Below are 26,095 nucleotides of genomic sequence, written 5' to 3'. Positions count from 1 at the left end.
TTTCGGTTGTGGGATTGAAATCCTCGTCCTTCAGGAATTGAGTATACACAGGAATCGGTGAATAGCATATCTTTAACCGTTTGTAAATTAAAGTCTTTGAACACGTACAGTCTATTTTAATTACACACACTTTCACCGTCTTTTAATGGTCGTTCTGCGTTTTGTTCAATATGCCAATATTTCCCCTCAAGTGTTCAATGACTACAGTATATTGTGTAACTCAAGAACTTTCTTAAAGTGGGTAGCCTGATAATGGACCAGGGCCATCCGCCTTTAAGAAATGTGAGGACAAAGGGAGGAGAGCAAATAAAGTTGCAGCCGAGGACTCCTGCAGAAAATGGCCTTTGATGGGGATAAGAATGATGAAAGAGAGAGACACCTCCAGGCTCAACTTTATTGTGGACGTATTTTCAAGGCCCGACCTTCTGTACCTTTTACGATCAGGTAGGCGATGGCGAGGAGAAAAGCGAGGAGGATGGCGAACAGCAGCGAACAGAGAATAGAAAGGACCTGTACCGGCCACCGCCGAGACTGGGCTCGGCCGCGCGCACCCGCCGAGAAGATGCCATTGCGTTTATCAAGCAGGATTGGAGACCCGTCCCTCTGGGGCGGTAGTAGCGAGCACTTTCTAGGCTCCGACAACGCCCCAGCAGAAAACTCTGCCCGCAGGTCGCGGGCTACTTGGTCACATCCCTCCTCTTCGTCGACTTCACCTTCACCCCAACTATCCCCTTGAGTAAAAGCAGATAACCCGGACCGAGTGAAAGGGACAGGGGTGCAAAGACGGCGACGTCGCAGCAGAGAGGAACGCCTCGCGCTCTCCACGAACGACATGGCGGGAAAGACGCAGAAACGCGCGGAGGTCGGGCGTCTTTCACCCACCCCGCCTCGAGGCCGCAGCAGCCTATCAACGGCTGGCCCCCTCCACGGGCAGCACCATCCGGCCCCGGCGCGCAGGGGTGCTCAAGGATGAGCAGCGAGGCGGAAAGGGTGCCATGGGACCGGAGGAGAGGTTGGACACCCCTGGACTAGGGCACGACCCCCGTTTACAAAGAAGGAAACGAAGTAGGGAAGCGCGCGACGAAAGGCGAGTCGAGGCTGAAGGTAGCCGAGTCCCCTCTCCCTGTACTGCTTCGTCCCGGCCAGAGACCTCCGCCGCTGCCGCGTCACCTCCAGGCAAGCGCGGGCCCCAGCAACCCCAAAGCTGCATCCTCCTCATGCCCGGTCCTAGCGCCCGCCCTTACACCTCCTATTAACATTCCCGAACCTACCTGCTTTTTCTCTTCTGGCCCTCTAATCTCGCACTCTTTCACGGCTTCCCTCACTAACAGTAGCTCAGTCGCCTGTTCGCCCGCCGTGCCTGAAGATCCCATCCTTCTTTCTCTTATGCATTGTTCTCCCCGCCCTTACCACAACTTCCCTCCACGCGGCTCGACACGCCTCCTTCCCCCACCCCTCCGCCCAGGCGCGCGCTGTCCAGCTGGTGCGTACGGAGCTCGAGCCCTGTGCTCCGGACCCCTCCTTAGCCTTCCCCGCCCCCTTCCCTTCGCCTCGAGCATTGCGCGCGCGCGCGCGTCGGGACCGGGCCACCGCTAACGCTAGAAGCCTCTTACCTCACCTCCACCTTCCCCACCCTACCCCTGGCGGCCTCAGGTTTGTGGGGCGTACGTAATTCGGGCGGGGGGGTGAAGGTGGCAGGTCCCCACTGCCCCACCCCCTACGGGGTGAGGCGGTCTAAGCTCGAAAAGCTGGGACACAGTTGTCTTCCCTTCCCGGGGGGAAGTTGGTGGAGTTTTTCCGGCAGAGGACTCGGCGCAGAAACTTCCTCCGTCCCCCTATTCCCCCTCCATGCAGGCGACTCCAAGTGAGGCTGAGGCTGGGGGCGAATCGCCGCAGAGCTGCGTGTCGGCAGCGCACTCTGATTGGACAGCGGGGAAGCCTGTCAGCTTATTGGCCCCGCTGATCCCGCCCCGTAGTGCCGGGCAGCCTTTAACCTTTAGCCCCAGCGGGCGCCAGCCACTCAGATCGCTTCTTGTTGGTATATGCAGCGGCAGTGGCCGCCGGCGGAGCAGTCTGAGCCAGACGATGAGGCCAGGGACGGCAGCCGAGCGTGGAGGCCTCATGGTGAGTGAAATGGAGAGCCATCCTCCCTCGCGGGGTCCTGGGGACGGGGAGCGGAGATTGTCCGGCTCAAGCCTCTGCTCCAGTTCTTGGGTCTCTGCTGACGGCTTCCTGAGGAGACGGCCCTCGGTAAGGGATCGGAGTGGCACAATGAAAAACGGAGTCAGAGAGACAGGAAGCTTTCTCCAAAAGGAGAAGATGAGAGTGGACGGAGGAAGAGCTCGAGATGGTGGGATGTGTTCCGAAGGAGAGAAATGGAGGGCGGGGATGCGCAAAGGGAAGAATGTAGGACCCTGGAAGTTTCCAGTGGGCCTGGCTTAGGCAGATGCGCGGTGGAGGTGCTGGGCCCGGAGCGTGTTGAGCGTCTCGGAAAGGTAGGCCCGATTTAGGAGGGAGCGGGAGGCGGAGGCGTGAGTCTGTAGGTATTAAAAGAGGCTGCCAAGATGTGTTTGCACCAATAGTAGTGGTGTCTGTAGGGTGGACAGCTGGAAGAATTGTCAGGTAGTAATTACTTGGTTTTAAGACCTGGAACAATGGGCACACAGGTAAAGGAAGTAGTTGTCCTATGAAAGCGCATTAAAATGGGTGAATTAGTTTCCATTTAGTGTGTGAATGACATACCTCAGTCTCGGGAAAAAAAACTGGAGTTAGAAGTAATTTCACCCTTGTAAAGATTATAGTGGGAAGTAATATGTGTATTTGTTAGAGTGAGGAGTCCTTGAGCACCCATGCTATTTGTGTTTTGTAAGGCCAGCCTTCATCCGAGTTCATTTGGTAAATTCAGCATTTTAAAGCTTAAAGTTAGTGTAGAATTAAGTTTAAGGATAAGTAGCTTTATAAAATAATAGTTAGCTATCTTATATTGGTATAATATAGGACAAAGTTGTGGTTTTCGTTAATAGTTTTTAAATTGGCTTTCACGTGCCCTTCTGAGTTTAGCAAGTCAGTCAATAATTGATTAGATCAGTGTACATTAAAAGAAAAATAAAATTATGATCTAGCTGTCCATTAATGATTTTAATTTTTTATGTTCTGGAATTGTGTTAGTTGAAAGTTCATTATAAATGTCTGTAGTGCGTTTTGTTTAAGATAAAAAAGTATAAACTAACCTAATAATTAAATCACATTACCTTAATATATCACCGCTCTTAACTGATATGTTGAAATTAGACGTTTGAGAAGGATTTACTCTTATTGCTGATTTTTAAATTGTCCTTCATTTTTAGATGGGGCATCCTGGCATGCATTATGCCCCAATGGGAATGCACCCTATGGGTCAGAGAGCGAATATGCCTCCTGTACCTCATGGAATGATGCCACAAATGATGCCCCCAATGGGAGGTCCGCCAATGGGTCAAGTAAGAATGTTTTTGTTTTATTTTGTTTTTTGTGGTTGTTTACTTTTGCCTGTTGTATTATTGTGTCAAGATTTCAAAATCTGCATCAATACTTCTAGCTATTTAAGGAATATTTTATACCAAAAGAATGTTTTCAAATATGTGAAATGTTGAATTACAACACTAACCATTTTAAATTTAATGAAGTCTTCTGTATAAAATAATTATTTTCACGGCAACCAAAACTAAGAGGGTTTTTTTAATATAAATTTAGAAGTAACACTGAAGGGTAGGCTTTTTAGTTTAATGACCTTTTTCCCACAAGTAGGTCAATTGAAGTTAATGTTCTAAGAATAAATGTCTGATAGAGCAACATAGTTTATGTGGTGGACTGTGTAAATACATAGAACCTGAATATTGCAATTGTTTAGGTCTTTGGCTTAGAATGAATTTTATTTCTGTAATAGCTTGCTCTTATGTATGTATGTATGTATGTGTGTGTGTGTGTGTGTGTGTGGTGGGGATGGAGGTGGGTAGGTTGTACTCAACTGATTCTTAATAGGACAGTGCCAAATAGGTAGTTCATTTTCCACTTAACACTATTTTGTTGTTTTCTTTTAATGCGTATTGCTTCTACACTCCTGCTTCTGAGCTGTCCCTTTTCATCTCTAGCATAAATTTTAAATGAACATTTTGTGGGAGTGATTTGGATCAAAAGATTTTAATGCTGACTCAGTGAATTCAATAGAACTGAGTTTTTAGGGAAGCATTCAAGAAAGGTAACAGGTTTAGTTACCATGAATAATTTTATGCCCCCTGTTAGGTCTTACAATATTTCTTAGTAGAGCTGCTCTAACTAGATAATGAGCTTTAGAAACTATTCTTTAAATGCTTTTATTCTTATTTAAGATTAGCTTGGTGGCTGGGTTCTATCCATTTGAGAATCTCAATAAATCATCAAAAATTCAGGCTAACAAAATACTTTGGAAAGCAAATTAGGTATGAACTTTCTGCTAACTAATCTGTTTACTTTGATAAGCATTTAAGCCTTGATGATTTAAGTTGGTGAAATTGTAGTAAAGAAAGGAGCTTGCTCTGTCTCTCTCTTTTTACTTAACCTTAAGAGTAGAAGGGCTTAATGTCAAGTGCTTTCCTTTTTTATTTAGACTATAGCCCTTAATTTTGTATAAAAATTTTTGTTGAAAGACACCAGGCCCAAAAGATTCTGCCTGTAGGAGTTCTTTAAATGAAAGAACTATTAGCTCTGTTACTCCTGAATAACAAGTTTTAAAACTCCCTAGGTGATGGAGAAACAACTTTGATTCCTCTTCTGTTTCTTTCCATCTCTAAACAGCAAGAAGCTCTTCTTGTTTTCTTAGTAGAGCTGCTCTAACTAGATAATGAGCTTTAAAAAATATTTATTCTTTAAATGCTCTGGTTCTTATTTAAAATTAGTTTCTTTCCACAGAAAGATAAAATAAAACAATTTGCTACTGCCAGATGCTTCTCTCTTTTCTGGGGCCTTCTGTTTCCATTGGGCCAACCAAGGTAAGTTTTGCAAGGGATTGACCTGCTTACCCTTGCTGTAATGGTGCTGTTGCACTACCGAAAACAAGATACCAGCTAGTCATTTCTAATAAAATGCAGATTTTATTTTATTTTTTTAAGTACCTTTGTGTATCATTGACATAAGCTGGTCACAATTTGCTCTATGGCCCTTTGTTTTTAGTGGTATCAGTGACCACCTTCCTAATAAGGTTACTGTCTGCTTGGTACACATCCATTCAGATACTCTGAATTTCACCTTGTGGTTTTCTTCTACTTTATTCTTAGGCCAGTATATGCCATGTGGCTCAAAGTGTACTTGACTATTTAAATGTTTAGAAGTCTGTCTCTCCTATGTCTACTGTTAAGATAATGTATGTCTTAAAAGTCCAGCTCTCAGGGTCCAAAGAGAATCCCCATTGTTTTTCCTTAAAATCAGATTATTTATTTATTTTTCCTCTTAATACCTAACTAACAAATACTGGGTCCACATCTTGGTATAACTAATGTTTAATTTTAGCTTTGATAATAGACTAGGAGGGCATGAATAATGTCAAGTAATCCAGAAATCTAATTTAACGCCCTGTAAACAACCTTAAAAATAAAAATTGGTAATTAGCAGAATTGATTCTTTTTTCTGCATCATTTCTGCTGTTGACCCCTCTCGGAAATATTAATGAGTAGTAAGTAATCACATGGTAATGAGAAGTAGGGTGCCTATCTAGTTCACTCCAGTGACACAGAGTTGGTAGGGTCCTGCCATCCAGCTTTTAAAAATAAATTCACAAATTTTAGACTTTAGTACTGAGGTTATGGAACCTTCATGTATAGTGCGTAGTTTACATTAAGAACTCATTCTGGGACCAGCTGAAGAATAAAATTTGTGACAGTCTTCTAAATGATTGCAGTTTTTGGAATGTTATTAAACATGGCATGAAACTTTAAACCTTACTTGTAAACTAATATACAGGTTGGATAGAATACCATTCTACAGAAGCCAGAGTTTATAATTTTTCAAATGTAGTAATTTATTTGCAGTTTTTGTTTATTTTATTTTTTTATTTATTTTACTCGAGAGATAGTCCAGAATGCCCTTTTTAGAATTCAGGCTGAATTTATTAGTAATAAATATTTGAAAATTATGAAATGGAGCTCAGTAATATTTCTTTCAAGTTTATTTCAGTTATACTGTAGATTAAATTTGCCTTTTTCTTACTGTACATTAACTTCAGATAGGAAAGTTGTGCTTCTGCTTTTAGAGAATTATAGGTTCTTACAGTTGGAAAGGGCCTTAAAAAGTTGTATAAACTTGAGATAATGTGATTAAGTAATTGTTTGTCACTGGTTAAAAAACATATTAATAAAGTAATTTTTCTGCTTGATGTCAATACTCAAATTTTCAGAAAAGGTTTGCAGTTAGTTGTAATTAACGTGTGAGGCCTTCTTTCTCCATATCTATAGTCAGTAATGTTTCGCCTTTAAATATTTTTACTCTTACTCCTTTGTTATCATTTTTACACAAAGGACTGTAAGTCCTTCTATCTTGATCACAGAGATGATTTTGCCTTCATTTAAGCCCAAGAGAGTCCTCTTAGTTGGCTCAATTTTTTTCTTTTTTTTTTTTAATTCTTAATTTTTGTTATTTTTAATAAGTAAAAAAATTTAAGGTCTCTTTCAGCTCTAACAGCCTATGATTCAATTCAGATCACTTGATAAGAGTTGGTGATATATAAGAGATTGTATGATAGGGAAATAAAAACAAAATTCTTTTAGTAATGCCTCCCTAATTCTAATTTTTCTGTAGGTTTTTTGGGGGGCGAGGGGGGTTGTTCTGTAAACATAAGTAAATAATTGCTCTGTACAAATGAGTGTGATTTTCTTTTATTGAGTTGAGGCAAGCTTCCTGTTGCCATCTGAGTCCAAGTTGTACCTTGGATGTTCTTAGCAACTTTTGAGCTGGTTTTCTTGAAGCCTGCTCCCACAAAAAAAATTATCTTTAATTTCAGCATGTTCTCTCCTTGCCCAAGAACTTACAGTGTTTTTCTGTGCCTGTAGCATAATACCTAAATCCCACAGCTTAATTTTCAAAGGTAGTATAATTGAAAGTGCAAGTTTGAGCTGCATGTCTTCACATTCCCTAATTTGAACCCAGGCTAGTCTTTTCATGGTATCTTGAGTGTTGTATTAGTTCATGACTGAGCTTACGCTGTTGTCGTCTTGCCTTCCTGCCCCCTGCTCACTACCACAGTGAATTTAAGTTCTATCATTTCAAGTCCTACCTTCTGCAGAGGTCCTCAGCAATCTTTGCCGAGCATATACCTGCCCTTCAAATTATTAAAATAAAATCCTGTGTAATCTGCTTATACCTCTTACAGTTTCATTTATTTTGCCACTTTGTTGTTGACTTGTTTTGTTTTATGGTTTACTTGCTTTGTCTTCCCAACAAGTAATATATTGGAAGCTCTAAGAGGGCAGGGGCAGTGTTTTTGCACTTTTAAAGAATTCTATAGGTGCTGAGCACAGTTCTTGGCACATGATGGGTGCTCAGTAAAATACTTGTTGAATGAATGAAACACATAAGTACTCTTTCCTACAGTATAAGCCAAGTAGGTGTTACATGTGACTGTTTTCAATGGTTACCTGTGTGACTACATTGTTACATTTACTCTTGTTTTCAGTGTCTGCTTTTTTACTGTTGTTTTTTTACTTGACAAAAATGAAAGATAAATAAGGTGAAACAATGATTAATTTTTGGTGGCTAAAGCAAATAATCATCTCTACTTAATTTAAAGTATGGGAAAATCTATTTATCAGTATGACTTCACTGATCATCTCTTTAAGGAGTTTTGTCACAGGTTTTCCGTGCTCTAGGGGAAAATGATTTGGAATGTAAGCCTTCCAGAGAAATTTAAAGTATTACTATCTTAGATTTATCTGACTGATTTGATTTGCTGTTATTACCGTGGAATTACCCTTCCTTTGGGTATATACAGAATCCATGCCACTAAATTGAATATTAGCCAGTGACAAAAATAAACTTTTTTAAGGCTATATGCTTATAATAATCTAGGTAATTTTCTATATGCATTTACATTATCCAGGCAAGTACTTTTAACAAAAATAGATTCACCTGAATTTAATGTGTTTGTGTAACTCTTGGGCTATGTATATAGTTAATTTTGATAGTTTTTATTGATACCACAAAATAAGTTTGTTTTCTTTATGTTTAGATAGCAATTCATTAAAACCTTGTAGAAGTCTTAAAACTGTTTTTACTTAGTATTCCTGGGTTTTATTTGACCATCTTCTCCTCTCCTCTTTCCTTGGTCTCTGTTACCCTGTTATCTGTCTATTTTGCTTTCTTTTTTTTTCTTTTGTGCTTATTTTTTGAGAAATTCTGAAATGTGGTCACTTACTCATTTTGTCCTCTCTCTGAGGAAAAAAATGAACTTTGAAATACATTAGTATTAACACACAAATGAAGCAGCTTACAGGGTCCAACATATGTATGCAGTAAGTAGTAGGCTCAAAAAGAGAAGAGAACAAATGTCATAGGTTCCTGTTGGGGTTTTTTTGGTTTTATTTTATTTTGTTTTTTATTGTCCTATTACAGTTGTCCCAATATCTTCCCTGTTGCTTTTCACCTCTGCTTCCCCCCCCCCCACAGTAAATCCCACTCTTGTCCATGTCCATGGGTCATTTATACATGTTCCTTGACTAGACCCTTCCTCTTCTTTCCCCGTTATCCCCCACTCTCTGGTCACTGTCAGTTTGTTCCTTGTTTCCATGCCTCTCATTCTGTTTTACTGATTCGTTTGTTTTGTTCATTAGGTTCCACCTACCTATTGGTTTTTTTAACCTGTTGATTTTTAATTGGGTTTGTTAGAAATGTTGATGACATGACTTTCAGTCATCATGAAGCAATATATCAGTAGGTAGTAAAGATTTGGTATCTATGTATATCCCATAGCTATGAGCAGTGATTTGTGTTTTTAACTTAGAGAAATAATAGGTCTGACTTGTGAAGGTTTGTAAGTAGGAATAAGTACAATTTTGTGTTAAAGAAGTTGTTATTAGTCTTTCATTCTTTCTTGTTTCATACCTTCATGTGTTTTTTAGTCAGTAGACATTTGTATGGTATTAGTGTAAAGATGAATGATGTATATTCTCTGCACTCAAGGAATTTACAGGCATTACTCTGACACCTGCCTAAACTGTTTTTGTCGTCTTCTAACTGCTGATTTGGCTGTCACAATGCTTCTGCACCTTTGGATGTTTAGAGTAAATCAATCTCTTATATTTTTCTTCCTCTCTTTAGTCAAGTAATCATATATTTCTTTTGCTTATTAGTTATAGTTAATGGTTACTAAAGATGTAGTGTTTTGCATGATGGGCTTCAAATCTGCTTCTAACTATTTTTCTTGGTGCACTGAACTCAAAGTGGAAGTCTAAATCTTCTCCAAATTTGAATGATGCTGTTAGCATTGTCCAAAAGGATCAAACATACCAGCAAGTAAGGACTGTTTTGAGTTGAAATATAGTTTGCTTTGCCTTTTACTTCTTTACAATACAATACAAATGTGACCTTATTTCCTAGGACTTGATGTTCTGTTTGGGGTAAAACTTTTTATTTATGAATGAGCATTCATTAATCAAAAGTTTTTATTAATGAATGAGCATTGGTATTGTTTCTTTGGCCATGTGGTATCAAGAAGATTGTTACTTCTCACCCTGGCTGGTGTGGCTAAGTGGATTGAGCCACTGTGAATCAAAGGGTTGCCATCTGGGCACATGCCTGTGTGGCCAGGTCCCCAGTAGGGAGCAAGTGAGAGGCAACCACACATTGATGTTTCTCTCCCTCTCTTTTTCCTTCCCTTCCCCTCTGTTTAAAAATAAATAAATCTGTTTAAAAAAAAGTTGTTACTTCTCTGAAACCACTTTTTCAGTAATTTCAAGGTCATTATGTATTTGTTACATGTAATAGAAAATTACTCTTTCCTTATACAATATTAAGGACTGGTCATAAGGTTATCTACTACAGGTGTCTGAGTTTCTGCTATGTCTGTGTAACTGTCCTCTGCACCAATAATACATATGTAAATGAGACATGCTCTTTGTTCTAAAGATGCCCGCAATTGAGAAGAAACTAAAATGAAGTTTCATAAGAACAAATATATTTATAAAAGTTAGCTACTGACATACTGAGTCTAGTTGGGGAAGAGGACAGTCTTGTGTCCCTTCATACTTGTGTTCTAGAGAGCTTGTGTCCAAAAGAAGGCTTAGACAGCTTTTTAGAGTCAGTTTTCAAGTCTTTGATTCTGTATGACTTAATTGAGAGATTGCAATTTGTGTCCATATCTCCAGTATGCTCAGAGCTTTTTAAAAATAAAATAGTACCATTCATTTCATTCAGCTGTCCTTTTAAGTTTTTGTGTCACATATCCAGGCCCAATGATTTTCTCTTTATAATTTCTGTACCCTTATTGAAGAAGTTATTTTGTGGTTTAGTAAGAGGCAGTGGGCTAAGTATTACTAAGTAATTTAAACTATTTATGCATTTAAAAAAAATCTTCACTGGAGGACATTTTTTTTCCCCATTGCTTTTAGAAAGAAGGAAAGGCCAGGAGAGAGAAAAAGAGGGAGGGAGCGGAGAAGGAGAGGGAGAACCATCCATTGCTTTCTCATCAATTAGTTCCTGGCGGACTGGGAATCAAACCTGTGACCCTTCTGATCTATGGGACAGCACTCCAACCAACTGAGCCACACTGGCCAGGGCTTGCTTACTCTTTTTCACATAGGGTTTTTTTTGTTTTTCTTCTTTTTTTATTTTCGGGAATGGGATTGGGGTACCTAATCTGCATTAGAATTATACGTTTGTTTATAATTTTGAGAGATTCCTATACCCTGTTGAATGTGATTCTCCTGACTCTGAAAAGTGGGTTGGTTATATGGATGTCCAATTTGTAGATGGTAATAGTAAGACCCAGAGAATTAAGTGAATTGTACAGTGACATTGCAGAGCCAGTGCTAAACTGATGTTTAAGATTTGAGTTATTACCTGTTATTACGTGTCTTGATTCTTACTGATGATGATGATTTACAATATTTACTAGATGCCTTTAAAGAACCAAAGGGCCTGTCCAACAGAATAGATGAAGCAAGGGGCAACATAAGAGTTACTTTCATGGTATGAATTGAAGGAGAGCAGTGGTAATAAACTATCATGTATTGAGCATTGTTCTAAGTGCCTTTCATGTATTTTCCATTTGATCCTTACAATAGTCCTGTCAGATGAGTACTGTATTCTCCATGCTTCAGGTGGGGATATTGAGACCCAGATAGGTTAAGTAAATTAGCACAAGATTACACAGTTGGAAACTGGCCATCCTGCGATAGGAATTCTGGCTCTTTTCCTCCAGAGTGTACTTAATAGTTTACTAGACTGTTTCCATGTATAGCAGTATGAGATTGTCATTAAGCTAACCTTCTTGGAATTTGAAGGAAAGTGTGTACAGTTGACCCTTGAGCAACACAGGTTTGAACTGCACAAGTCCACTTAGATGTAGTTTTTTTTCAACAAATACTGTAAATGTATTTTCCTAATTTAAAAAACCTTCCTTTCTCTAACTTACTTTATTGTAAGAGTGCCATATAAGATACATATATAACACCCGTAGGTAGGGCCTCTGGTTAGTGATAGGCTAGCAGTAGTAGTTTCTGGGGGGAGTCAAAAATTACCTGTGGATTTTAGACTGCACAAGGGGTTGGCACCCCTAATCACCTTTTCAGGGGGTCATCTGGATTTAGGCGATTCTAAAATCCCCAGGTTGAGAGAATTTAGCAAACTAAGTAATTTTGAATACTGGCAGTTGACTTATTAAATGATAATGTTCTATTTCATGTGGTAACAGTTTGTGCATATACTGGTTTTTTGGCTATCTAAACTTTTATCAGAAAACTACAAATGTCTTGAATTTATATATAACTCTTGATGGGGTATATGCAGCCACTTACTCTAGGTTGTTAAGGATATGCTTTAAATAGGGGTTTCCTCTTTATTTACAGTTGAATGAATATTTGGTTAAATTTGAAAAATGTAGTTTTGCTGTTATTCAGAGATTAATTTTTTTCATTCATTCACATGTTTATTCATAAGGTAAGTCAGTGATGTAGAAGATACTTGTTTTTAAATAGTACACTTAATAGCCTCTGTAGAGTGTACTTACCTTGTGGAGTTTGACTTTGGCACATTTAAAAGGAATCAAGTAAAAATACAAGAATCAAACTTTAATCAATTTGCAACTGCAGGTTTGCAGCAAGAATGGTTTTTAAAAATCAAATTTGTGTTAATATTTAAACAAAAATAGATTAGGTTGTATGATTTCTTTCCGACAGGAAAACTTTGGGAAGTGATTATATTTTTAAAAAAAAACTTGAAGTGCCTATATGAAGATGTTTATTTTGTTTTCAGATCATAATACAATTGGGCTAATTTAGTTTATATTTTGTACAACTAATTTGCAGTGATAGGATTGCTTTTATCGTACCTTTTTAAAACACATTTAGAGTGATAAATGAAGCATGCTTTTTTTTTTCTTTCAGTCTAACATTAGAAACCTTTCAAACAGGGATGCTAAGAATGAGCTGATCGGGTAGTATTCCCTAGTTTTTATTGGTTTCTTATTTTCTTCACACTGGTGATTCTTCTCAGAGCATTTTGTTTTTTAAATGGCTTTTGAGAGCATCTTAATAAGGAATCTTTTATCGCAAGTAATATAGAGTTATACATAAAATTGTATATATAATACATATACATACACACAGGTGGTTGGCCACTTATTAATAAAGTATATCAAACTGTCTGTCTGAATTACTTTTTGTTTTGAAAAGGTGCCAAAGTGTCTGTAAAATGCAGATGTGAATATTTTAAATAGTTTAGCTTACATCTCACGTATGTCTTTCACCCTTCCATTCTCTTTCTCCTAATAACTAGAACCTCTTAATTATACCACTTCTTATTTGCCAAAGTAGCTTAAATTGAGATTTGTGAAGCTATGAGATTCGTGAAAATGTGGTTGTGATTTTTGTTTTTTAAATCCTCACCAGAGGACATTTTTTTAGATTGCTTTTTAGAGAGAGGGGAAGGGAGAGAGAGAAACATGAATGTGAGAGAAGCATCAGTTGGTGATGTGAGAGAAGCATTGATTGTCCACCTTCCATATGTACCCGGACTGGGGACTGAGGTATATGCCCTGACTGGAAATTGAACATGCAACCCTTCTGTTACGGGACAGTGCTCCACCCAACTGCGCCACACCAGCCAGGGCCAGTGTTGTGATTTTATAGTGTGTTTCACATTAAGCTTATATGAATTACCACTTTGCAGCTTTAAGAATGATCCGGTTTATGGAATTTGTTGCGGTGGTGGTATAGTAACTACACTAAGATTTTTTCTCTTTAACCATTTTGAGCCAGTATCCCATTTCATTCAATTTACAGTATTATCAATCATGAGACACTCCATTGTATTATGGTTCCCTAAATAGAGAGAAAAAACAAGCCTAAAATGAAAAGTCTAAAATACTCTTACAAATAACGCTGGGACACCAAGGGGCTATTCCATCCATGTGAAGCAAGAAAGAAGTAAACCTACCATCAAAAAGGGACAGCAAAGTAACTTGACTGTCTCAACTTTGGTTATTGGGTAGAGGAAAGAAACATCAGTTCTGAGAATTGGAACTGTAAGCCAATTTTCATAAGCTTGCAGCCTAGATTACCATTATTAGTGTGGTATTAAAACAAAAAAAAATATTAACTTAAAAAATTTAATGGTCTCAAGTTTACGGTGCTGCCAAGTGACTGGCCTAAGTCAGAACAAACCCTCTGGAAGAATTCAGCTATAGTCAGACAGGGTTTAAACATGGATGTCCATATTATGTGTATTGTGGAATTAATGAAAAGCAGAAATCATAACATTTCCCCAAGTAGATTCTTTGTGCTCTGGAAAACAGGCTTGTCTGTGATGCCCAAACCTCTGGAAGAGCTGTTAATTTGTCAAACTCTTGTAATAGCTTTCATAGGAAACATAATATTTTGCATATTTATGTTTTTGTTCTTTGGTTTCCTGTGAATAACATCACAGTTTTGGTTTTAAATTATATTAATGATCTATTTAATTTTGGAATAGTCAGTTGTAGATTAAGAATCTTGCCAGCTGTTTGTCTGGTTGAACAAGCATATCCAATTGCCACTCTTCAGAATTTACTGAGATACTGAGTGAGAATTTAGCTTTAATTTGAAATTAAACCTTTCTGTAATCAGTATCATGAGTTTAGTCTAAAGGTAAATTTTTGGATGTTTTAAAATTTGAAGTGTGGGAAGAACAGTTGAGAAAATTCTGTCTAACTCTGTCCTTTAATGATTTTCAAATATTGTCTGGTGTGTCATCGGCACTGTCTAGTAAACTTTCGTTTTTTAAATAGGATTTGATTACTCATTTGTCTTATGAAGTCAGTATTTCAATTTGAAATTACATTTATTTATAGTGCTGTAGTATGGAAATGGCCTGTTGCATGATGGAGATTTTACTCCACTTATGTCTTTAGTTCTTATGAGAGCATACCTGGACTTGTTCTTCAGTTAAGTTTTCAAAGTTCAGTTTCTCAATCTCGCTTAGAATTCTGGATTTTAGATGTACCACTAGTTTCTGATTTTATAAACAAGTCATTTTAAATAGGAGGCTGTTTCTCTCTGTTGCCCACCATGCTTCTCCCCCATAATGAGGTACTTAGTACTTAAAAGAATTCAAACCTACTTGGTATTAGCTTAAAGCAAAGTTAATATGAGGGTATGTCTGTAGGGGTTGGGGAGGAGAGGGAACAAACCTAATTCTCATTTGATCATTTTTTACCTTAATGTGTAAATTATTTCTATTATTTTATTGGTGTGGGTGATGGAGGCTTGTCAGTACCTCAGTTTTCAAATTCAGTACCTTTTTTAAAAAATGATTATTTGACCATGTATTCCAAGTTTTAGTCACATGTTTTCTTTCAAGTTCTTGTGTACTGATGTTTAAACAGTTTTTTTATGTTTTGAGGAGCAAAAAAAAAAAACCTGAAAAAACCTTTTCCTTTAACCCATTAATACCATGCTACTTCATTTTAATTGTCTTTAGCCTGGCTTTGCTTCATGACTTGACTTTTCACAAGTATTAAATTTAGTGTGTGGGTGGTCTCATCTATATTTAGTGGCTTTATTATGTCCCTGTTGACCAGTATGCTTATTCCTATTTCTCAGATTGTTCATTTAATTTGAAACTGTTGAATAACTGATCATCTATTTAAATACCTATGATTGTTTTATATAATTTCTTATCACCTATGTTTTCTTTAGATGTGCTCATAGTAAAATCAAAATTATAATGTGGGAGTATGCTAATATACATGAGCATAGGGTCAAAATCCTGTGGAAAATTTGTTAATCTTTATTTGTGTTTAGTAGGGAAGATTAATATGTATATTTGGATGGCAGTCATTGGTAAACTAGATTAAGCTCCCAAACTAATAATTTTTCTTTAGATATTCATGTATATACTTAATTAATTTTTTCTTTACCAGAAAGGGAATAGATAATTTGTGTTTGAAAAGTTTTTTTATGCATTTTTTAAATCACTGAATTAAAACACCTTTGATTGATAAATTTTATAAAGGACCAGAGTGCTATAAAATTGTTTAATTTAGATATTAAAAATCAAAGGTGAAAAACACTGAAAAAATCTTGTCTTGTTCCAAAAAAAAGGAAAAAAAAATGAGTGTTGAGCTAAAACATAAAGGTAATTAATATTAAATTTACCTTACAAGTAACATAATTGTCTCAACTTTTGTTTGTTAAAATGATTTTTACTAGACAGAAATTATGACATAAGCATTAAAACAGATTACTGATAAAGTACTTCATTCATTCAACAAGCACTTACTAAGCATATTAGCTATGTAATATAGTGCTCCCTGGGTTTTAATCCTAAATTGTGCATACTAGCTTTAATAACTAGATCCAGATTCTTCAACTCATGTTATGTGCTTTGGTCTTACGTAGTAACCTTTTTTATTTTTTTTTTTAAACTTTTGTTCTAGATGCCTGGAATGATGTCTTCAGTAATGCCTGGAATGATGATGTCGCATATGTCTCAGGCTTCCATGCAGCCTGCCTTACCGGTAATCTTGAGAAAATAACTTTCCTGTGATGTTTTGATTGCTTTTATATATTAATAATATGTATTTTATAGGCAATTGTATTAGCTTTTTAAGTGCCTCTGGTGTACTATAAGATGAGAATTGTAGTAGACTTTTATTTTTAGTTTTCTGAATGATGAACATTTACACTTTTTCCTACATATATATTATTGTATATGAACATCCTTATTTTTTAAATTCTACATTAAACAAGACTGGAATACCAAAAAGCATAATTTGTCAGCTAGAAGTATTTTATTGGTCTGCTAGCATTATGATCTATTAAAGAGTAGACATTTGCTTTACTGAGTGCCAATTGAAAATTGATATAATGTGATTTAATACTAGATTTTAGATTTAGAAATCAAAAGATTGCATCTGAAATTTATTATTTCTCTTGTTTTTAGATTTTTAAAAAGATTTTACTGATTTATTTTTAGAGGGGAAGGAAGAGGGAGAGAAACATAAATGTGAGGTTGCCTCTCGCACGCCTCTTACTGGGCACCTTGCTTTGCACACCAGCCAGGCCATGAAAATTTATTATTTCTTGAGACTTCAGCTGTGATTTGTTATTTAGAAAATCTTTGAATAGTCATATCACCCTTACTGGGTAGTAATAAGCAATATATAAATTAATATGATATTCAAATTTGCACAACTTATTTATTATATGATAGCCTTCTGGTTGTAATGAACAGATACAGCATACTCTACTGGAGTGGTAAGTTTGCAGTGTCTTACCCCAAACTCCTAGGACCAGATATATTTCAAATCTTTTTTAATATTGTAAGTAATATATAACATTCTATATATTATGTAAAAATTTTCTATGGGGTCTTGGGCAGTGCCCTATAATTTCCAGCATAATATTTATGTAGCAAAACTTACAGATATTCCTTCTGACCTGGGGTAACTACAGATTAAAGAGTTTATCTCATTCAGGGCAGGTTTTGCCACTATAATGAGTTTTAGTGTCAAACTTGAAAGTACTTGGTTTTCAGAGCTGTTTGGATTTCAAAATTATGGGTAAAGGGTTGTCCATCTGTATATAATAGAGGGTCATAGAAATATAACACTTTGATTAAAGGGCTTCAGTAGCCCCACGTGAACTGAGAACTCTAAAACTACAAAAAATCCTTGAGTCATTGGCTTGAGAATTATACACAGAGGAAACTGACTATTCTTTACGAGGAATTTAGGTAAAATAGAGTGTAAACAAGGTGAATGTTACTAATTTTTTTTTCTCTTTACAGCCAGGAGTAAATAATATGGATGTAGCAGGTATGTATACCTTTTTTGGTGGTATGTATTAAACTTTCTTTGAACAGTAGCTACCACATTTTAATGAGGAATAAAAACAGTATCTCTTGGCCTTTATTATCAGCTCCTGCTTTTTTCTTTTTTTAAGCAGTGGGAAATAGAGATAGCATTCATAACTGAAACCATAAGAAACTTATAATTTTAGATCAAGAGTTCTGGGACCAAATCTGGTCTACAGATGTTTTTAAATTTTATAATTAGTTGCTAACACTTAAAGTCTGTTGATTTTACATAAAGTTTGGATTTATCTTGAATTTATCTTTTTATTCAAAGATTGGATTTCTCTTGAAAAATTGGATGATATGAATATTTATTGTTTACAGTAGTCCTTGTGGGCACAGTAGAGAATATTTGAATGAAAAACTGTGATTGAGTTCATATTTGTACTCAGCAAACATCATAGAATGGGGTAGTACTTCCATACTTAAGATGTGGAACATGTATTCTTAGTCTCTGGACTACTTAGTTATTTTTCTGTTACCTACTTGGAACTCATTGCAGTTTGTAAGTCCTGGGATAATTTTTTTCTTCAGCGAATTACCAGTAAGTGTTTATTTTGACTAGTGTGACTATACTATGTAAGAGTCATGCCTCATTTGTTTACGAGTAAATAACATTGCATATAAGTTAGTATTTCATATGTTAAATTTTATCCTGTGATTATGCCAAAACATTTTTTATTTTTAACATTATGGGTCAGAACAGTTTAAATGCACCATGTGCTTTCCTGCACGTTTATAGAGGACATAATTGATGTTTCTAAGAGGTTTCACAAGTATCGTTATTTAAGCTGAAATGATGTTCTGAAACACCTAATGTAATATTTTAGCCTATTTAGGTATCTAGAGCTGATTACTATTCCCCTAAATAATTACCTTAGCATTTCTTTTTAAATATGTTGTCTCTACTATTATGTCCATAGTAGCTTCCTTTAATTGGTCTCAATGGAATCTAGATAGTTGAAGTTGCCATTAATCTAAAGCATAGGGGCAGAGGTTTGAAGTATTTTTCTACTTCAGTAGTATAAACCAGGGGGACACCCCCCCCCCAAAAAAACCGGAATTATCTTCGGAGGGCAAGCCCTTCTAGCACAGGCTCCCCCTGCTACGTGAATGTTGTAGGAACCCATCTGTATCAGTATACCAGCTGGTGGTTGAGAGAGGCTGCATTTGGCTTCAGTGAATTTTTTTTTTTTTAAGACTTTTCACTGTGTGTGCCCATTTCATGATGGTTGATTACGAGTGCACCTGCCCACACCATGCTGAATGTTCAGCAGTTTTTGACCAAAAATGGCATGACCCCTGTACCTCACCCTTCCTGTCATGTGATCTTGCCCCGTGACATTTTTTTGTTCTCCCCGATGAAAAAAGTCCTCAAAGCCAAACGATTCGCCAGTGTGGAAAGAGGTGAGACAAAAAACAGCAGAAGCACTAAAAGGCATCAAAATTGAAGAGTTCAAAATTGTTCTGAACTCTTGAAAAAGTCTTTGTAGGTGTATTGCATCAAATGGAGAATACTTTGGAGGAGACTGAAGTTTAAACGTAAGAATACATACACAGTTTTTTATAAATAAATTCTGGTTTTTGGAGGGTCTCCCTTCATATAGCAGAGAAAGAGGACACCTGTGATACCAAGAAGAGAAACAAAAGGCAAATATATTAATACTCCCAAACCAGCTCTGAGATTGCAGATTGAAAGTTCAGTGTGCCCCTTAATTCGGAAATTCCTTGCACTGTAGATGTTTATTTGCTGGAAAGAGCAAGCACATAGGTCATATGGACAGTTTTAGGATATTCAGTGTGATGGGATGAAATGAAAGAAATAGTAGTATTAAATATTTTTAAACTGTTAATTCCATGAGAGCATGATTTATCACATTGTAAACATTCTTTTTTTTATTTTTTTTTAAGGTACATCAGGCGCTGTAAGTACCTCTGGAATATGTTCATTTCATTATACTTATTTAGCCTACTATACTGATCTTATTTCTATTTTAAATATCTACTAAGTTGACCCCTTTTTGTTTCAGTGCCAAATGCTGAAAAATTCTGTGAATAATTTACTTTAAAATCTGATTTTGACGGGATAGTGAAATGGGAATCAGATATATATCAGTTTTTTCAAGGATTTGAATTCTGTCACAATTAGAAGGGAAATGAACTTTGTAGGTGCACAGTAATTAATACAACTTTCAGTTAAGCTTTACCTTAGTACTCTTCCATACAAATATATGTACCCTTATTAATTACTGTAAACCTAATGTAGACTTTTCCTAATACATAGTAGTTTAAAATGCTTTTTTGCTTGTACCTTACCACAGTGTTAGAAAGACAAATGAATATTCAGAATTGCTTGATTTTCCTTAGAAATGAAAAGAATTATATTGCTGTGCTCCAGTTTTTTTCTCAACACTTCATTTTAAGATAGTATCTTCTAGTTGTTTTTGCTAATGCTTCTGTTTAAGTTACTCCGTTTTCGTTTTTGTGGCGTTTTGGGAAAATAATACTAAACCTGAGGCCTCACTTAAAGTGGTTTTTTTATATTTATTTTTAATAGTCTCATTCTTTTGCCTCAATGGCTTGCTTTCTTAAACAGCAATTTTTTAAAAAAAAGTTTATGTGTATAGTTTCATTTAGTCAGAACAACAATCATGGGAGGTAACTGTTATCCCCAGGTTGAAGAAATGCGGAAAGCTCTAAATTGGTTGCAAATGTTAATATTTTAAGTTTGGGGAGAAGAATTTTAACTGAACTCTGTATAAATATTTTAAGCTTTCCTGTGTCCTTTGCTTTAACAATTGAGTGGTTAGAGCATATCTGTCTGATATTGTTCTATTACAAGTGCCTGATTTTATTTTTGACAGATGATAGTAATTCATTTCAATTTTAGAAGGATTGATGTTTTCATACTCTGCTGTTGAACTTTTCTACCCCAAAATATTACGTATTTGTTTGAAAACTTAATGTTGTTTTATTTTTTCTTTTTAGATTTCAGCTACATAAATTTGAGTTATTTGTATGCTTCAGATTGTGGTCATTATCATTAATCCATGGAGGGTCCCTCACAATTTTGTTACTCTCCATGTTCACTCCCATCATCCCCCTACCCCCAGAGGTGATCATTTGGATATATGTCCTAAGACATATATATATTAGGAAAAGTTTATGAATTTTTTTGTACAGTTTATTTTGTGTTTTTATGAATTTTTTTGTACAGTTTATTTTGTGTTTCTTTTCCTTGAAGTTTATTTTTTTAAATTGATGTTAATTTCAGGTATACGGCATAAATGATACAGTATTTGTGTACATTGTGAAATGATCGCGATAAGATAGTTAACATGCCTCACCATACAAATTATAATGTTTTTCCTGTGATGAGTACTTTTAAGATTTACTCTCTCAAGAACTTTCAGATAGGCAGTACAGTATTATTAACTGTAGTCATTATGCTGTACGGTATATCCCCCTGACATTTTTTTTGTAGTTGAAAGTTTATACCTTTTTGACACCCTCCACCCATTTTTCACCTATCTCCCACCCTTCCCCTCTGGCAACCACCACCACCACCACCACCACCACCACCACCGGTCTGTTCTCTTATCTATGAGCTTGGGGGCTTTTTTTGTTTGTTTAGTTTTTTAAAAAATATTTTACATATAAATGAAATTTTAGGGTATTCGTCTTTCTCTCTGACTTCACTTAGCATAATACCTTCAAGGTCCATCTGTGTTGCAAATGGCAAGGTATCGTTCTCTTGTATTGTATTGTTTATATATACCACATCTTTATCCATTCTTCTATTGGAGGACGCTTAAGTTATTTCCATATCTTGGCTATTATAAATAAATCTGCAGTGAACATGGGGGTGCATGTATCTTCAAGTTAGTGTTTTTGTTTTCTTTAGATGAATACTCAGAATTGGAACTGCTGGTTCAAATGGTAGTTCTCTATTTATATTTTTTGAGGAACCTTCATGTGGTTTTCCATAATAGCTGTACCAGTTTACTTCCTACTAACAGTGCTCAAGAGTTTCTGTTTCTTCACATCCTCTTCAACACTTACTATTTCTTGTCTTGTTGATAGTAATAATTTCTAACAGATAGAGATGATATTTTGTGGTTTTGACTTGTATTTCCGTGATGATTAGTGGCATTGAGCATCTTTCTGTGTGCCTGTTGGCTAGCTGTATTTCTTCTTTGGAAAAATGTTCCTATCCTCTAGCTATTGTTTAATTGGATTGTTTGGTTTTTTGCTATTGAACTGTATGTGTTCTTTATATATTTTGGATATTTACCCCTAATCAGATACCATTATTTTGCCATGTATAATTCCTTCCTGTGCATAATGCACACCTACACTTTTTACCCAAACTTTAAGGGGGAAAAAAAATCTTCTGTTTTAATTTTTTAATTCAATTATTTAGTTATTTAGATATATTTAGAAATAAAACCAATTATATTCCAGGGTATTATTTTGCATATGGATATCATTGTTTTCTAGAGTTATACCTTTAACACATAAGCATAAATAAAAGAATTAAAAACATTTATATAGGTATGGAATTATCCTACCCATGTATAATGTGCATCCTTATTTTTCCTTCAAAATTTGGGCAAAAAGTGCTCATTATACATGGCAAAATACAGTATATGATTTGCAGCAGGTTACTTTTTGTCTGTTGATGGTTTCATTTGCTGTGGAGAAGTTTTTTAGTTTGCTGTAGTCTCATTTATTTTTGCTTTTCTTGCCTTTGCTTTTGGAGTCAGCTCCAAAATTATTGCCAAGACCACTGTCAAGGAGCTTACCTTGGGTTGTCTTCTAGGATCCTTTATAGTTAGTTTTAATTGTTATATTCAAGTCTTTAATTCATTTTGAGTTCATTTTTGTGTTGGTTATGAGATAGTGGTCTAGTTTAATTATTTTGAAATTTGACTGTTCAGTTTTCCCAACATCGTTTATTGATGATATTGTCGCTTCCTTATTGTATATTCTTGGTTCTTTTGTCATAAATTAAATGGCCATAAATGCATGGATTTATTTCTGGGCTTTCAGTTCATTGAACCTAGGTGTCTGTTTTTATGCCAGCACCATGCTGTTATTTGTAGGGTTTTTTTTTAATTGTAAGATTTTTTTTTTTAATTTTCAGAGAGAAAGGAAGGGAGGGAGAGAAACATCGATGTGTGAGGGAAACCTTGATCTGTTGCCTCTTGCACACTGCCAAGCTGGAGGGCCTGGCCCACAACCCAGGCATGTGCCCTGACCAGGAACTGAACCATCAGCCTTTTGGTTTGATGAGGACACCCAGCCCACTGAGCCACACCAGTCAGGACAATACCATATTGTTTTGATTACTGTACTTTGGAACAGAGTTTGAAATTCAGGAAGGTGATGCCTCCAGCTTTTTTCTTTCTCAAAATAGTTTTGACTATTCAGGGTCTTTTGTGGTTGCATACAAATTTTAGGATTATCTGTTCTACCTCTGTGAAAAATGCCATTGGAACATCATTAGGAATTGCATTGAATATGGATTGCTTTGTGTGGTACGGACATTTTTTATAGTATGTGTAAATTCTTCCAGGCCATAAGCACAGAATATTTTTCCATATTTTGTGTCGTCTTCAGTCTCTTTCATCAGTGTTTTATAGCTTTTAGTGTACGTCTTTCACCTCCTGGGCTAAATGTATTCCTAGCTGGAGTGTTTATTTTATTTTTTTTTATTTCTTTATTTGATGTGGTACAGTTGTAAATGACATTGTCATAATTCCTCTGATAGTTTATTGTTTGTATATACAAATGCAACTGATTTTTGTGTATTTTGTATCCAGCAACTCGACTGAATTTGTTTATCTTAACTTTTTTTGTTGTAGTTTTTAGGGTTTTGTTGTAGTTTAGGGTTGTAGCAATATGTAATGCATTTTTTTTCTCTAAATGGCATTGTACTATCTTATTCTGTGGCTTACGTGTTTTTTCCTTTAAAAAAATTAATAACCTGAATGTTTTGATTGGCCTGTTTTCCCGTACCATATCTTTTGTATAGTTTTGGAATCTATTGGTCAAAATAAAAAAAATGTTCTTGTTATTTTGATTGGAGTTGCATTAAGTTATAGATAATGGGAACCTGTTTATGTCCATGAACATGAAAATAAGGTCTTCTTCTGTGTCCATTCTATAATAAGAGTTTCAAATTTTCTTTATTAAAGGCTTATACATCCTGCATTCTGTTAGTTTATAGATACTAAGATTTGGTGCTATTTTGAGTCTATTATGCTTTATAATGATAGTTCTTATATGTGTTCATCTAGTAGGTATGCTGAACTCTTGTTGCTTATTGGATTTTCTGTGTTTATTAAAGTATCCTAAAATAATGACAGTTTTGGCTCCTCCTCTATTAACCCTCATCTGTTTCTACTTTTATTGTGTCAGCCAAAACCTCTAGCATTATGATGATAAGTAGGAGTGATAAGCTGGCATCTTTGTCTTTTTTTTTTTCTCTTAATGGCAATGTGTATAAAATTTCTCCATTAAATATAGTGTTTGCTATAGCTTTTTGGTATATAAACTTTATTAAGTTCAAGGTTTTTTTTTGTTTCTGGTTTGCTGGAGTGGTAAATAAAATGGGCAGTACCCATTTATTTACTTATTTTTTGTTCTCCAGTGCTTTCTTTTATTATTGACTAAGATGATCATATGATATTCTCTAGTCTGTTAATGTGAAAATGCACAGGTAAATTTGCTGACATTCACTCATCTTTTCATTACTAAAATGAATCCTAATTATTCATTTTGTGTGTGTTTAGGGTGTGCATATGTGCACACACCGATTTTTAATTTCTTCCGGATTTAGATTGTTAATATTTATGTCGCTTGTGTCTGGGCAGTAACACCTCTTTCTGGTCCCTAGAACAGATCGTAATTTTGTTTTTCCCAGATATTTATTTTGCTGAGTTTGAATAATTATTTGGTATATTGTCAGAAATCTCAGTAGCTATCATATTATTTTGTTTTGGGAAGGGGTAACTTCATAAATTTATTTCTGCTATCACTTTTATTTCCTTCTTGGTTGCTCTATTGCTCTTTTTCTAACTTCAGTGCTTAGCACCCTGGTTTTCAGACATGCTTATTGTTTTTCTTTTTAAAGATTTTATTTATTTTTAGACAGAGGGGAAGGGAGGGAGAAATAGAGGGAGAGAAACATCAATGTGTGGTTGCCTCTTGGGTGCCCCCTACTGGGGACCTGGCGTGCAATCCAAGCATGTGCCCTGACTGGGAATCAAAGTGGCAACACCCTTTGGTTCGCTCAGTCCACTGAGCAACGCCAGCCAGGGTGACATCCTTATTTTTAATAGACTTTTTTTTTTTTTTTAACCAAATTTAGCTTAAAGTAGAGTTCCTCCCATATACCCACTCTCCCCACATACATACAGCCACCCCTATACTATCAGTATCTCCCATGATAGTGATATGTTTGTTACAATTAGTGAACATATGTTAAGATATTGTCACCCAAAATCCACTTCATTATGGTTCACACTTGGTGTTATGCATTATGTATTTTGACAAATGTGTAATGACATGTGTTTATCATGATACTGTCATACTGTATGGCTTCACTGCTCTAAAAATCCCCTGTGTTCCTGTCTGTTCATCTGTAATTATGACATTGAGCATCTTTTCATATATTTATTTGCCATCTGTATGCCATTTTGGTAAGGTGTCCAGATCTTTTGCCCATTTTTTAATTGTTGGTTTTTTGGTTTGGTTTTTTTAAAATTTTTTTTAATTGTTCAAATACATCTGTCTCCATTTTCCTGCCACCGCTTTCAGCTGTCCCACCCCCCCCCACCTTCCTCCCTCAATCCTTCCCCACTTTGGCTTTGTCCATGGGTCCTTTATACCTGTTCCTTGATTTGACCCTTCCTCTCCCTTTCCCCATTACCCTCCTCCTTCCTTCCCTCTCTTTACCAATGGTTTTTTCTTTCAGTGTTGCTGGTTATATTTTTCTTGCTTGTTTGTTTTGTTGATTAGGTTCCACTTATAGGTGAGATCATGTGGTATTTGTCTTTCAACCCCTGGCTTATTTCACTTAGCTTAATGCTCTCCAGTTCCATCCATGCTGTTGAGAATGGTAGTAGCTCTTTATTTCTGCTCTGTAATATCCCATTGGTAAATGTACCGTAGTTTTTTGACCCACTCATTTATTGATGGGCACTTAGGTTGCTTCTAGCACTTGGCTGTTGTAAATTGTGCTACTATGAACGTTGGGGTGCACAGGTTCTTTTGAATTGGTGTTTGGGATTCTTAGGGTATAATCCCAGCAGTGGAATCGCTGGGTCAAAAGGCAGTTGCATTTTTAACTGTTTGAGGAAATTCCGAACTGTTTACCACAGTGGCTGCACCAGTCTGCATTCCCACCAAGAGTGTACTAGGGTTCCTTTTTCTCCACATCCTTGCTGGCACTTGTTTGTTGATCTGTTTCTGATGGCCATTCTGACCAATGTGAAATGGTATCTCATTGTGATTTTAATTTGCATTTCTCTGATGG

At 36.3% G+C, this 26,095-nt stretch overlaps 2 protein-coding genes across 10 annotated transcripts in view; one reads left to right on the top strand and one right to left on the bottom strand.

The window, feature by feature from the left end:
- Window positions 1–843, bottom strand: part of ARL6IP6 (ADP ribosylation factor like GTPase 6 interacting protein 6) — a 64,148-nt gene extending 63,305 nt beyond the window's left edge. For both annotated transcript variants that reach the window (XM_054562451.1, XM_054562452.1), the window contains exon 1: window positions 432–843. In XM_054562451.1, coding sequence (XP_054418426.1) covers window positions 432–834 — 403 coding nt within the window. In that variant the 5' untranslated portion in view covers window positions 835–843. The remainder of the gene's footprint in view (window positions 1–431) is intronic.
- A 990-nt stretch (window positions 844–1,833) lies between these two features.
- Window positions 1,834–26,095, top strand: part of PRPF40A (pre-mRNA processing factor 40 homolog A) — a 51,196-nt gene continuing 26,934 nt past the window's right edge. For 4 of the 8 annotated variants that reach the window (XM_054562450.1, XM_054562449.1, XM_054562448.1 and 1 more), the window contains exons 1-5: window positions 1,834–2,124; window positions 3,348–3,479; window positions 16,136–16,216; window positions 17,488–17,515; window positions 19,465–19,478. In XM_054562450.1, the coding sequence (XP_054418425.1) occupies window positions 1,849–2,124; window positions 3,348–3,479; window positions 16,136–16,216; window positions 17,488–17,515; window positions 19,465–19,478 (531 nt within the window). In that variant the 5' untranslated portion in view covers window positions 1,834–1,848. Of the gene's footprint in view, window positions 2,251–3,347; window positions 3,480–16,135; window positions 16,217–17,487; window positions 17,516–19,464; window positions 19,479–26,095 lie in introns of all 8 variants that reach the window. The other 4 variants (XM_054562446.1, XM_054562445.1, XM_054562444.1 and 1 more) reach the window with 1 other exon arrangement.

Source organism: Pteronotus mesoamericanus, unplaced genomic scaffold, assembly GCF_021234165.1.
Source record: "Pteronotus mesoamericanus isolate MK-2021 breed Mesoamerican mustached bat unplaced genomic scaffold, CSHL_Meso_final scaffold_651, whole genome shotgun sequence".
NCBI lineage: Eukaryota > Metazoa > Chordata > Mammalia > Chiroptera > Mormoopidae > Pteronotus > Pteronotus mesoamericanus.
This window is presented reverse-complemented; position numbering and strand designations above follow the sequence as displayed.